The sequence below is a fragment of the Rhincodon typus genome, chromosome 36 (assembly GCF_021869965.1).
Source record: "Rhincodon typus isolate 14 chromosome 36, sRhiTyp1.1, whole genome shotgun sequence".
NCBI classification, from domain to species: domain Eukaryota; kingdom Metazoa; phylum Chordata; class Chondrichthyes; order Orectolobiformes; family Rhincodontidae; genus Rhincodon; species Rhincodon typus.
In genome coordinates this window covers 12,131,366-12,145,489 of record NC_063367.1, presented here as the reverse complement: position 1 = coordinate 12,145,489, position 14,124 = coordinate 12,131,366, and the positions used below count along the sequence as shown (strand labels likewise).

General features: G+C 40.2%; 1 protein-coding gene across 7 annotated transcripts in view; it reads left to right on the top strand.

The window, feature by feature from the left end:
- LOC109933045 (secretory carrier-associated membrane protein 5-like) overlaps positions 1–14,124 on the top strand; it is a 60,354-nt gene that overhangs the window by 29,708 nt on the left and 16,522 nt on the right. For all 7 annotated transcript variants that reach the window (XM_048617126.1, XM_048617129.1, XM_048617127.1 and 4 more), the window contains 2 exons: positions 10,137–10,293; positions 12,263–12,364. In XM_048617126.1, coding sequence (XP_048473083.1) covers positions 10,137–10,293; positions 12,263–12,364 — 259 coding nt within the window. The remainder of the gene's footprint in view (positions 1–10,136; positions 10,294–12,262; positions 12,365–14,124) is intronic.

Genomic DNA, 14,124 nt, shown 5'->3' with positions numbered 1-14,124 from the left:
GATTTCTACTGAGTTGAATAACTTCTCTCGCAGGAGTGGGTACATCAATAAGAATTATCCACGTGATTTGCACAGACCTCTTCATCCCATTATTTACAATTAGTTATTTGGTCAAACATGCAACTTGGATGTTGATGAAAGGAGAGTCATTCTCTCAAAGCATTTTGTCTTGTACTCGCCAGGGCAAATGCAAGAAAGCCAAATTTCAAACAATTGCTATTATTTCTACTACAGGAAGTAAGGGAGCTGGGGGAGCCTAAAGTTCCCTGTTGCTTAATCTATGGCAATGTCTTCACCAATCAGTTGACTTGTTAACCAGTCAGCACCCTTTTCTAGTATAAATTATTGCAATCGTTTGAGATTTAGCATTTCTGATGAGCACCAGATGAAAAATTCAAACAATGCATCTTTAAAAATATCATTTTAAGGATAATGCTATGCACGTTTTAAAAACCACTCCAAGGACTTTTCATAATTAACTATCCCTGTATTATAAGAAAAGTGGTACGTAGATATCGTGTCTACTGACTAACAAAGTGGAGTCAGGATGTATAATCTTTGAGGTCTATTTCCGATTTGAGGATCATAATTGAAAGGGTATTGTAACAATGTTTGCTTTTGTTTTGGGTGTGAGTGTTCTGTCGCATCTAATACTGACTCCCTAATTATTGATATAACTTTTTTTGCATGGAGGTCAGCTGACAAATTAAATTTTTCTAAGGTTAGCTTTTATTTTTTTTTTAAAAATCATCCTTTGCAAGTTAATCTCAAAAGTGCAATTCTGCACAGATGTTCACTAAACTCGATCACAGCACTCAGATATTATCAAAATAGAGGATGGTTCATTCCTTTAAGTGTTGAATGTCCTCTGCAACATTCGCAATGCTGTTTTTGTGACCAACTGTGCGATAAATATAACCTTCAAGTTGAGTGCTAAGGCTTTCAAACTGGGTTTAACCCAAGAGTTCTAAAGAACCATCGGAAATTGGAGCTAAAGTTTTAACAAAGTTATTTGGATGTTTGCTCAAGATGTTGAGAATTAGGAGGTGGTTGGTAATGAAGCACAGGGATAAACTATTTTAGAAGTAATCTAGAGAGAAATTAACATAAAGGATTTTATGCTTCTGTTGTAAAGGGCATCTCAAATTCAGTGTGCAGTTTTATTCGAGAGGATGTAAATGCATTGGCAGGGGTTCAGAGGAGATATGTTAGATTGATACCTGGAAGGAATGAGTTGACTTATAACAAAATATTGGACAGATTGGAACTTGTTTTCACTGGAGTTTAGAATTGCTTGATTTTAAGTATATAAGCTCTTTGAATGACCTTGACGAGATGGACGTAGAAAGGATGTTTTATTCATGTGGGTCAGTCCAGAGCTAGGAAGGATGGTTGTCTTAGGGCAGAGGTGACAAGTTTTAAGTTTTTGTGACTTGAAACACTAGCTCAAGGTGTGAAGGTGGGCTCATTGAATATTCTGAAGGTGACTGTAGATGTATCCTTGTTAAATTGGGGAATCAACTGATCAGAAATTCACCAAAGATCCTCAGGCAGCATCTTCCAAACCCACGACCACTTCCATCTAGAAGGATAAGGGCATCAGATACATGGGAACACCATCACCTCCAAGTTCCCCTCCAAGTCACTCACCATCCTGACTTGGAAATATATCACCGTTCCTTCACTGTCGCTGGGTCAAAATCCTGGAATTCCCTCCCTAATATCATTGTGGGTCAACTCACAGCAGGAGGACTGCGGCGGTTCAAGAAGGCAGCTCACCCCCACCTTCTCAAGGGCAACTCGGGATGGGCAAGAAATGCTGGCCAGCTAGCAATGCCCACATCCCACAAATGAATAGAAAAAGAAATCTTATTGAATAACAGCAGCCTTGAGAGCCCAAATGACCTATCCTGCTCCTGATTCCTATTTGCTAAGTTAATCATAGGCATGATCATAAGGACAAAGGGAGACTTTAACATGGAAACATAGAAGATGGGAGCACGAATAGGCTATTTGGTCCCTCAAGCCTACTCTGCCAATCAATATGATCGTGAATCTCCAGTACTGTAATCAAATCCTACCCGCGCCCCCATCCCTTTACCTACAAGTTCTATATCTGCCTCCTCGTTGAAAACACATAATGTTTTGGCCTCAACACTTTGTGGCAATGAATTCCACAGGCTCACCACTCTCTAGTGAGAAAATTTCTCCTCTTAATCTCTTATCCTTAAACTATTACTCATGGTTTTGGAATGTCTGACCATCAGAAACATCCATCCTGCATCTAACCTGTTTAGTCCTAATAGAATTTCATAGGTTTTTATGAGATTCCCCTCATTATTCTAAACACCAGTAAATATAATCTTAACACGCTCAATCTCTTACATGTCAGTCCTGCCACCCCAGGAATCCGTCTAGTAAACCTTCACTATACTTTCTCAGTAGAAGGAATAGCCTTCCTCCGAAAAGGAGACCAAACCTGTGCACAACAGATGTGGCCTTGCCAATGCCTGTATCATTGCAGTAATACATCTTTATATGTCAAATTTTTGAATCCTCTCGCTATGAAGGCTAACACACAGTTTGCTGCCTTTGTACTGCCTACTTTCAGTGACTGCTGCATAAAGGCACCCTGGTCTCATTGAATATTCCACTTCTCAATTTACAGCCATTCAAATAATCTGTTTTTCTATTTTTGGTACCAAAGTGGATAACCTCTTATTTATCCGCATTATATGGCATTATCCACATTATATTTATGCATTTACTCAGCTGTTCAAATGACATTGCAACATCTCTGCATCCTCCTCACAGCTCACCTTTCCTCCCAACTTTATCATCTGCAAATTTTGAGGGATCATATCTAGTTTCTTCATTTAAATCATTAACATATAATGTGAATAGCTCGAGTCCTAGTGTAGATGAAGGTATTCCTCTCGTCATTACCTGCCATTCAGAAAAAGGCTCACTTATTCCTACTGTTTCCTGCCTTTAACCAATTTTCTATCATTTAAATACACTACCCCAAATCCCATGCGCTTTAACCTGTTATGTGGGAGGAGTCAAATGCTTTCAGCAATTGTCAATCTGAATTGTCAAATTTCTGAAAGTTAAATAAACCACATCCATTGGCTCCACCCCCACCCCAATCAATTCTACTAGTTGCAGCCTCCATGAATTCTAGTAGATTTGTCAAGCATTATTCCCCTTTTGTAAATCCATGCTGACTGTCTGATTCTACCACTGTTTTCCAAGTGCACTGCTCTAATATCCTTAATAATGCAGTGTAACATCATCTCCACTCCTGACATCAGACTTGTTGGTCTATAATTACCTGTTTTCGCTCTATCTCACTTTTAAATAATGTGGTTACTGTACCTACCTTCCAATCTGTAGGAACTGTTCCACAGTCTAAAGAATCTTGGAAGTTGACCACGCATGCGTTTGCTATCTCTAGGGCCATTTCCTTAAATACTCCGGGATGTAGATTATCCGGCTCTGGTGATTATTACCCTTCAATCCCATCAATTTCTGTACTAATACATATTTGCTTCAGTTCCTCCCTGTCACTAAAATCTGTGTTCCCTATCATTTCTGGTACACCATTTGTGTAAGGACAAGCAGAGTATGAACTTAGTCCAGCCATTTCTTTGATCGTAAACTCGGGTCATTTTGTAGAGCATCTGCGCTCTGTCGGTGACAAACAACAACACCTTCATGTCATGAACTATTTTAACTCGCCTCCCCCACTCCCTAGGTGACATGTCCATCATCCTAGGCCGCCTCCAGCGTCACAATGACACCACCTGCAAACTGCACCTCACGTTCCGCATCGGGAGCCTACAGCCCGATGGCCTAAACATGGAATTCGCCAGTTTTAAAATCTCCCCACCCCCGGCCTCATCCCATGTCCAGCCCTCCTCCTCATCCCCGCCTTCTTGACCTGACACAACCTGTCCATCATCTCTCCCACCACTCCCTCCCTGCACTCACCAATCTCCACCACTCTCTACCTGCACTCACCTAATCACCATGCCACCTACCTTCCCTGGCCCCAGCCCTCCTCTCTCTCTTTATTTGAGCTCCCTTCCCCCTCCCCATTTTTGAAGAAGGGTACTGACCCAAAATGTCAGCCTTCCTGCTCCTCTGCTGTTGTCTGGCCTGCTGTGTTTCTCCAGCTCCCGACTGTGTTATCTTTGACTCCAGCATCTGCAGTTCTTGCTATCTCTCTGTAAAATGTTAATCTACTTCCCTTTTAAATCCTATTTTGAGTTGTTTTATTTTCTCCCAAGTTTAAGGAGTACTTCTCTATTCTAATAGCCTTTAAAAATAATTCCTGTAAACTCTCACTATGTTGTGATATTCTCTGTTCATCAAATAAAACCATTTAACCCCTGCACATCATCAAAATTGAGGTTTCTGATTGATAAAAACATAAGTGCTGGAGATTGTGAACAATGTGGGTTTCTTTGAGAGCTGGTAATAAGCATAATGGGCCACATGGCCTCCTTATGGTCTGAAGTAGCTTCATGCTTCTTAGACCAGGCTTCAATCCACCTTGGTGAGGCAAGTTCCTAGTTCCTTGCTCTTTTGATTTGCTTCTTCACCTATGAGTCATTATTCCTGTCCTAACATGGCAACAAGTTCACTTTCTTTTTCATGCAAGCCTTTGCAGAGCCACCCTTTTCTTTCAGATTGACAATTGCTGAAGTGCGTTGGTTTTTACAGGGAGATACCCCATTGTGGAAAGTTGACAGTTTAGAGAAATGTGACAAGTTTCCTCCCTAAGGTCGTGCTGGAATAGATTCTCACAGTAAACAGACCCTATTCTCCTCATTTGCATGTACATGAATCCTACATTGCAAAACCTTAATTTAAGTTCCGGAAGTGTCGGTGCACAAAGCTGTCCATTATGGACTGTGCAGGCATATCTCTTAACTTGGTAGCTCTCAACTAACTGAGACTGTGTTATTGATCTTGTGCTTTAGTTAGCTGTCCACCCTGATTATTGCCTTAAATCTCTTGCATCCCGACAACCTGTTTTCTTTTATTCTGTTTCTCGCTTTGTCTCTGCTATATAGTTTTAACTCTCATGAAGGGCGCGTAACTTGAAACCCAGCCGTTTTTCTTGAAGCATAAAAGGGTCGCAGTTCCTTCTTGCTTCATGAGAGCAAGCATCTCCTGTGCCCAAGGGGAAATCAATTGGACAGTGTGTTGCAAATTTGCATTGAATATATACTGAGCTTCTAGAGTGTCTGAATTAAAATGATGGTCAGACAAAGCCATGGCTTAACGGATTTAACAGTGGCCTTTTCAATGTGCTTGAAAACTGAAAAACTGCTGATGTGTGAATCACTTAAATCATTATACATAGTGAGATTAGTTAGTTCTAAAGCAGGTCTTTTATGGTGTAGCCTTGGTGGATTTAATATTGGTGAAGAAAGAAACTTCTTATTCTTTTTTTCTTTTTAAAAATAAAGAAGTTGGCTGCTGTTCCCACATGTTGCTCTGGATACCTTGTCAAATGATCAGAAAATAACAAAGTCATGGGGTAAATTAGTATAAAGTACACCTGATGTGAATCAGATGTCCATGTGAAGCCCTCTCGCAGATGATGAGACTAAAACAAGTTATCTCTTTTAAAAATTGCTTTGTTTTTCTGTTGCAATACTGATGGAAGGTAGCTGCTCCGTCATTATGATGCTCCACATTCTGTTTTAGCGACATCACCCAGCTTCCAGCTTGAAGAAGCCATATAGCTGAATGTCAACAATTGTGTGCACAAGGCAAGAATGACCCCTGATCATGTATCCAGGGCATGCTTTGTTGTAGACGTTCATTTTATTTTTGCCTCCTTAGAAGACTGCTTTTTCTGGGACCTTTTTACCATCTGAAGTTTGATATATGTCTGTAGCTTCTCCACAGATGCAAGGTTAGATTAATGAGGTGTTAACATATTGAACGATTATATTATTTTATCTGGGCAGTGAAACCTTGATGCATTGCTCCTTAGCAGGGCTATGACTAGCATTGTTCCTTTGGAATATGAAAAATCCAGCTATTACAGCTACATAATGTTAAGGACGAAACAAGGAAAACAACTGGTGGATTCCTTAATGGGAAAAGCAAAACCAACCAAGCTGCTTCATTCTGCATAAAGGTTAAAGCTGTATGCTGGAAATCTGAAATAAATACTGCAAATGCCCAGCAGCTCAAGTAGCATCCATGGTGAGAGAAGGAGTTAGTGGTTTTACTTTTTTGTGAAAAGGACGGTGTTATGGAGAAGGGGAGATGAGATGAAAGAGAATCCCTGATATTCACTTTATAAGTAACAAGTAACCATTTATTTCTTTAACTCTAACAGTGAACAAATTTACAGAATTACAAACAAACAGAACAATTCTCCCCTAATTCCTAACTATTCCCTAACTGAACAAAATTCTACTGGTATGCTATTTCAGTAAACACAAGTCCAACTTATATAACCCAAATAGTAAGGAAAAAAAAAAATTAAAACTTAGCCTCTGAGTCCACACAGAATGTGTCCTCTAGAACGCTGTGCCTTCTTCACTGTCTGTCTGTCCTTTCTTCAGCTGATCCTGCTGTCAGGTATGTTTTGTCTGTGAAGACTTTTAGCTAGAAGTGCCATGGTACCTTTTCTTCGATAAGAGAACAAAAGAACAAAGAAAATTACAGCACAGGAACAGGCCCTTTGGCCCTCCAAGCCTGCGCCGATCCAGATCCTCTATCTAAACCTGTCGCCTATTTTCCAAGGATCTGTATCCCTCTGCTCCCTGCCCATTCATGTATCTGTCTAGATACATCTTAAATGGCACTATCGTGCCTGCCTCTACCACCTCCGCTGGCAACACGTTCCAGGCACCCATCACCCTCTGCGTAAAGAACTTTCCACGCATATCTCCCTTAAACTTTACCCCTCTCACCTTGAAATCGTGACCCTAGTAATTGAATCCCCCACTCTGTGGGGGGGGAATAAAGCTTCTTGCTATCCACCCTGTCTATACCTCTCATGATTTTTATAGACCTCAATCAGGTCCCCCCTCAATCTCCGTCTTTCTCGTGTAAATAATCCTAATCTACTCAACCTCTCTTCATAGCTAGTGCCCTCCATACCAGGCAACATCCTGGTGAACCTCCTCTGCACCCTCTCCAAAGCATCCACATCCTTTTGGTAATGTGGCGACCAGAACTGTACGCAGTATTCCAAATGTGGTCGAACCATGCCAACTTTTGTACTCCATACCCCGTCCGATGAATGAAAGCATGCTGTATGCCGCCTTGACCACTCTATCGACCCGCGTTACCACCTTCAGGGTACAATGGACCTGAACACCCAGATCTCTGCATCAATTTTTCCCCAGGGCTTTTCCACTTACAATATAGTTCGCTCTTGAATGCATCACCTCACATTTGCCTGGATTGAACTCCATCTGCCATTTCTCCGCCCAACTCTCCAGTCTGTCTATATTCTGCTGCATTCTCCGACAGTCCCCTTCACTATCTGCTACTCCACCAATCTTAGTGTCATCTGCAAACTTGCTAATCAGACCATTTATACCTTCCTCCAGATCATTTATGTATATCACAAACAACCGTGGTCCCAACATGGATCCCTGTGGAACAGCACTGGTCATAGTTCTCCATTTTGAGAAACTCCCTTCCACTACAACCCTCTGTCTGCTGTTGCCCAGCCAGTTCTCTATCCATCGAGCTAGTACACCCTGGACCCCATACAACTTCACTTTCTCCATCAGCCTACCATGGGGAGCCTTATCAAACACCTTACTGAAGTCCATGTATATGACATCTACAGCCCTTCCCTCATCTATCGACTTTTGTCACTTCCTCAAAGAATTCTATCAAGTTGGTAAGCCATAACCTTCCCTGCACAAAACCATGCTGCCTATCACGAATAAGCCCATTTTCTTCCAAATGTAAATAGATCCTATCCCTCAAATCTTCTCCACCACTGATATCAGGCTCACTGGTCTATAATTTAGTGATTAGTGATTTCTTGTGAGAGCTAAGTGCTTATTTCTCAGCCGTTCACTCTCCCACTGATATTTTTTTTTTCAGAATCCCTCTCCTTGTATACCTTGGATGACACATCAATTTTCGTACAATAGCATTGGTCCGAGGTTGTCAAAACCATCAGATTTGAATTCAATTGGCTTTCGATCGCTAAGTGCTTGGTTTCAATTAATTAATTGGCTGATTCCAGCTCTTGCTAAAACATCAAAACACGACAAAGGTTTCCAATCACACAGCCAATTGATCCATGTTTCCATTTTAGAACTGGCTGCAATCTTCGCCTAATATATGGATTTTTTTCTGTATATAAGTCTCAAAGCTTAGAAGAGCACTTCACCTGGGACCGTGCACTGTTCTCCCTTATTTTTTTAAAAAAACAAATTCTACCTTCCTGCCTTCCAATTCACAATTAATGTACACAACTTCGTAGCAATGGTTATTGAAAAATCTCCCCTGTTCCTTTGCCCGACAGGCCATGAAATGCCTTGAACAATGTATCTGTTTCTTGGTGACTCGGAGTACTTAGGGAAAATCTTTTCCATGTATCAGCATCTTGCTCTTGTGCATTAGCATATATCCAGCATAAATACCAGCGTAGAACAATTGAGCCATATGTAATTCCATTTAAGTACAGTACATATTGCTTCTAAGATTATCTGAAGAATCGCATTTTTCAGTGCAGCAGAAAATTATGGGATGATCGAACTAGTTTGCCTGTACGTTTCTATTTCAGTAGTGAAACAGCAAGCAGAGAGATTGCTAAGATCAATGCTACTTTTCCTGCAATGAATCAGCTTAGGAGGAATTTGGGTATCATTGCATCCAGATGTTCTCAGAGCATCTCTCATCCAGATTGTAATTGATCACGTGATCAAGAGATTCCATGTGGAGCAGTTTCAAAGATCTTCTAGATGCTACAGTCTGTGTTTAACTATGTCATATGATGAAGCAGTCATTGTGCTGATCAACCATTGAGCATAGCTTTTCATTTCATCTGGCCATTAGACATAGGAACAGAATTAGACCCATCAAGACTTCTCCATTATTTGATCATGGCTGGTATGTTTCTCGACCCCATTCTCCTGCCTTCTCCCCATGACCCTTGATCACCTTACTAATCAAGAACCTATTTATCTTTGTCTTAAATGCACTCAGTGACTTGGCCTCCACAGCCCTCTGTGAAAATCAGTTCCACAGATTCACCACTTTCTGGCTGAAGAAATTCCTCTCCATCTCCATTCTAAAGGGTTGCTCCTTCACTCTGAGGATACGCACTGGGATCCTAGTCTCTTCTAGAAGAAATATTACCTCTGTGTCCATTCTATTACAGGTATCTCAGTATTCTGTAGGTTTCAATCAGATCCTCCTCTCACCCTTCTAAACTCCATTGAGTACAGACACAGAGTCCTCAACAGCTCCTCATGACAAGCCCTTCCTCCTGGGATCATTCTTATAAACACCTCTGGATCCCCTCCAATGCCAGCACATCCCTCCTTAGACACAGAACTCAGAACTGCTTTCAATACTCCAAATGCATTCTGACATTACAGTTGCTGTTCTTCGGCAGATGGATATCTTTTCTGCATCACAAACTGACACCTCCATAAATTCTGAATGGCGTACTGTTTTACAGAAGGGTTGGGGCAATAAAAAGTGACTGACTTGCCAGTTCCAATTTGGTTTCAAGTTAATATTGACTGGTGTAGTATTGGACATCCTAGGGCCTTGTGTAATGTCTAAATAGCGGGTGACTAGCAGTGAAATTTTCATAAGTGTGCTCAAAATGTGACTTCTGTATAACTTGTGAAAAGTAACAAAGGAAGAATGTCAATCATCTAAAGATTGAGTTGACCTAAAAGTAGATTGCCTATTCCCATCCTCGATTGTCCTGATGTCAGAGCAGTTGTGCCCTGTGCAGTTTCATTGAGCAAGTTCTCAAACATAACACCTTGCAGGGCATTGGCTTGTATCACAGCTTTGCTGATTGGCTTATTGCCTTACCTGTGGAAATGCTGACCTCCATGTTAGTTGCCTGCAATGTGAATGATCATTGGCTGTTGTGTGCTATTGATACTTTATTGCAGTGAACAGCATCACACTTGCAGTGAATCTGATTGGCTGTCTAGCTTGGTTGATTGGAGGAGGTGGAGCTGTCAACTTTGGACTGGCCTTTCTCTGGCTGATTCTGTTCACACCATGCTCTTATGTTTGCTGGTTTAGACCAATCTACAAGGCCTTCAAGTAAGTACTCTTGAGCTGTCGCTCATTTTTCCTCAGCCCCATTCACATGGATGAGAAGGTTGGGACACTTTCATTGAAAACCTTTCTAGATTTCGTCGAGGGGTGCTTGATGAAGTAAATTGGGGAAAACTCTTTCCACTGGCTTACAGGCTTCTGCTCAAGAGAAAACAATAGGAGATATTTAGAACATTTAATTTTGCAGAGGGTTGTGAAGATGTGGAGTGCCTCATCAGAAATAATAAATTAATATCTCAGAAGGAAAATGAATCAATATTTGTCAACGATAGAGAGGGAAGAGAGGGGTAAATAGGACAATGAATGGCTGTTAGAGCAATTTGGCACTAACACAGTGGAGTTTTAAGACCCACCTCCCTCCTTTCTGTGTTGTCCTTTTTGGGGGGGGAAAGAAAGATTATAGTTCTCAGTTTAATGGTGTTAAGGGGGAATGCATCTGGTGCCACAGAATAGATTTCTCCAGATACAAACACCAGTGTTAGAGTTAGCAACACAGAAATGTCTGAAGATTGCACACAGTGTGCTGAGACAATGCTGATTTGCAGATGAAGAGGCCCAGTATGCTGGTAACTCCATACACCACGCATCAGATTATGCTTAACAGTGCAGACATCCACTCTAGTGCAAGCAGTAGAATTTCATTTGGGAGGAGGGGAAAAAAAGATACTTGAGGATTTCTAATGGCATTTTGAAAGCTACTCGCATAAGGCAAATGCAGCGAGTGGAAAATTACTACAGTGCTGGGCTGACTAAATTACTTTTCACTGTAATTTTCTGTACTGCTTATTGAAACCTCCATGTCAGTGGGGCTTCTGATTCATGTCTAATTCTATTGCTGTGTGCTTTCTACTTCCATTTTTATTTGGCTGAAGACACAAAAATCTATATTAATTAAATCCAATTTTTCTTATCTTGGGTCACGCAGTGGGATTATTCCTTTGCCTGAAATCATGTTGGAGATGCCAGAACTGTTGTTGGTGCACTCGTTCTCATGCCAAAATGTAATCTGAATGAAGACTCTTAGCATATGAAACAAATAGAATCAATATGACAAAGCATCAAAGTCCCAAACCAATTTTAGCTTGTTTAGTGAGTGTTTGCAGGCAAGATTTTCTTTTCTTATTTTCCACTCATGCTGCTGCACTTCCTCTCTAAGCTGTGACGCTGACTTGAACAGTTCCACTCCGTAATGCTCAGTGGCTCTGCTAAGTGGGACTGATCCTTGCTATTTCTTTTTTTTTCTCTCCATTCTTCCTCGTCACAGTCAAGCTACAAACAGTCATCTTGCCTAATCTAATGGAGTTACTGTTCTTGGCTTTGATTTGACTGTACTAATTTTGCATAGTTCAGTTTTAATTGAAACTTTTGTTATAAGCATTGCTTGTGTTTTTGCTAACTCTTCACATACCTGGGAAGAGGTAAAATTTATTTACTTAATTTGAAAGAAAGCCATGTTATTTTGTTATTGAGTACCCTGTGGAAAATGTAAATAAAACCTGTATGTGAGAGACTTTCAGGCTGTGTAGAATACAGATTTCGTGTGTGAAATCTCTGCCAGCAAAATCAACCTTTTTATGTATCTTCTACGCTATTCATTAATATTCTTCATATTCATTAACATTCTTTTTTTTAAGATTGCTTAGGTGCAGTCGGATTTAATTGTGCAAGACAACCTCGATTTAATAATTAAGTTGATGTGCAGCTTTGCTTTGACATGTTTTTAAAGTTATGTTCTTTCTCAGCTTTCTGACCACTGTTAATTTCTACAGCTAGTTTTTGGAGATTTTGATTTTATAGTTTCCAATTTTTTAAGCTAGTATTTCAAATGAACACTGAATTGAAACTTTTTGATTTAAATCTTTTATCATTGGAGACTACTATGTATTTAGGCATGAAGAAGCCACTTTGACAAAAGCTCTTGAAAATGTCTTCTGTCCTATGCCTGCACTTCTAGGTCAGATAGTTCATTCAATTTTATGGCATTCTTCTTCACGTTTATGGCCCAGCTGGTAATCAGCATTATTCAAGCAGTGGGAATCCCTGGCTGGGGAGTCTGGTAAGAATCAATTTCTTTGTGTACTAACTATAGTATATTGAGAAATAAAGACTAGAATATTGTTGGCATTTATTACCTCTCATATTAATCTGTGTCTCATCTAAAACAGGTTCACCAAAAGGTTCTAGTCAGAGTTAGGTAACCGGTTAACCCAGTTATTAGCGAGCTGCGAAATTTCAATCTTCGATGGCTATTACTGAATGTTAGAGGTGGGGCTCTTTGGTTTAGCAGCCCTTATTTCCAGTGCATGTTCAGACTTTTTTTTTTCCACATTCTAGAATTCTCCAAGTTTCAGAAGTATCTTTAAACTAGTTTTATGTAAACCACGCAAATGCTCACTTCTCCAGCCATTTACCTTACTTTTATGTGTACCTGACCTTGTTTGTGAATTACCTTGGGATATTCAATACTTTCCATAGAATGGATAGTACAGAAACAGGCCATTCAGCCCAAATGATTCATGCCAATGCTTATGCCGCAAACAAGCTACCTCCCATACTTCCTCATCTAGCTCTATTCTATTCGCTATGCTTATCAATGGTCCCATACGACTTCTCATTATGAAACCAAAGAATATTGTTAGATTAATGCTAGTTCATGCATTATTAATTATGACATTAATGATTAGACTTTTAAATTTCTTGATTGTTCACATGGTAAGAATTTACTTAACCTGGAAACATTTCTTTCCTGCAAAGGATGTTTCATGTAGCTCTGGTGTCCTCCATCTCCTTTCCAGTGATCACCTGCGACAATGTTTTATCCATAATAAAACACCAAGTTGACTGTGATTCAAAAGTCCACTAGGCACACCTTGGATATATCAGTTTTCAGCAGCTCATCTTTCTGACTTTATGACCAGAATTGTTGATGGTGCAGGTTGTGGAGCTGCTGTTAAGTCAATCCTTTTGTCAAATTTGGAAGTTTTGACTAAAAATATTAAGAAGACAAAGCTGTTATCAAAAAACCTTTTTAAGGTATTACTTCTATTGTGAACCAAAAATTTGATATTTGTGAACTCTAACTGTACCTATTCAGTTTAAACAAATTTCTGAAGACATTGGTACCAAGTTTAACAATTGCAACCTGCTGAATGTGACTGTCCAGTGATTTTTGGCTGTTTTGCAGTCATGGCAAGGATTTCCCCAAGATCCTATGTGTTGACTGCACTGCTTCACGTTTATCATTATGAATAGACTAAAATAAGGAGGAAAGCGTGGCATTTGGAGAATGTTTAATGGTGTTCAAACTTTGTGATCTGCAAAACTTCATCTTTTAGGCTTTCTTAAGAATTTGAAGTGCATGTCAATAGGTGGCTATTGTCAACTTTGTGGTAAACTGGATTCAGGGTTACGATAAGGTGCAAAACAATGGACGAAAAAGAATGTGACAAATAGTGCTGGAGTAAGCCATTTAGCTTCCTGAACCTACTTGCCCCACATAACTTCTGATTCCCTTATTGACCAAGAATCTAACCCAACTGTCAATATACCATTTATCCAGTCTCCACTCTTCTCTCAGATAGCCCACCTGAAGCCTTGAACCCCACTCCCTGAAAGAAATTCCAACCTGACTAGGAGACAATGCTCCCTCTAATTTTTCTTTTTGATGCTTGAACCTCTGCAGTCTGGGCACGGCAATGACTTCTATAACTGTAGGTGAATTTGTTGGCATGTCGATTGGCATGTGTGAAACCTTAGAGTGGTAGCACAGCTTGGAGAGAACATTGCTGGAACATTGCCATATTTTTAATTTCTGCT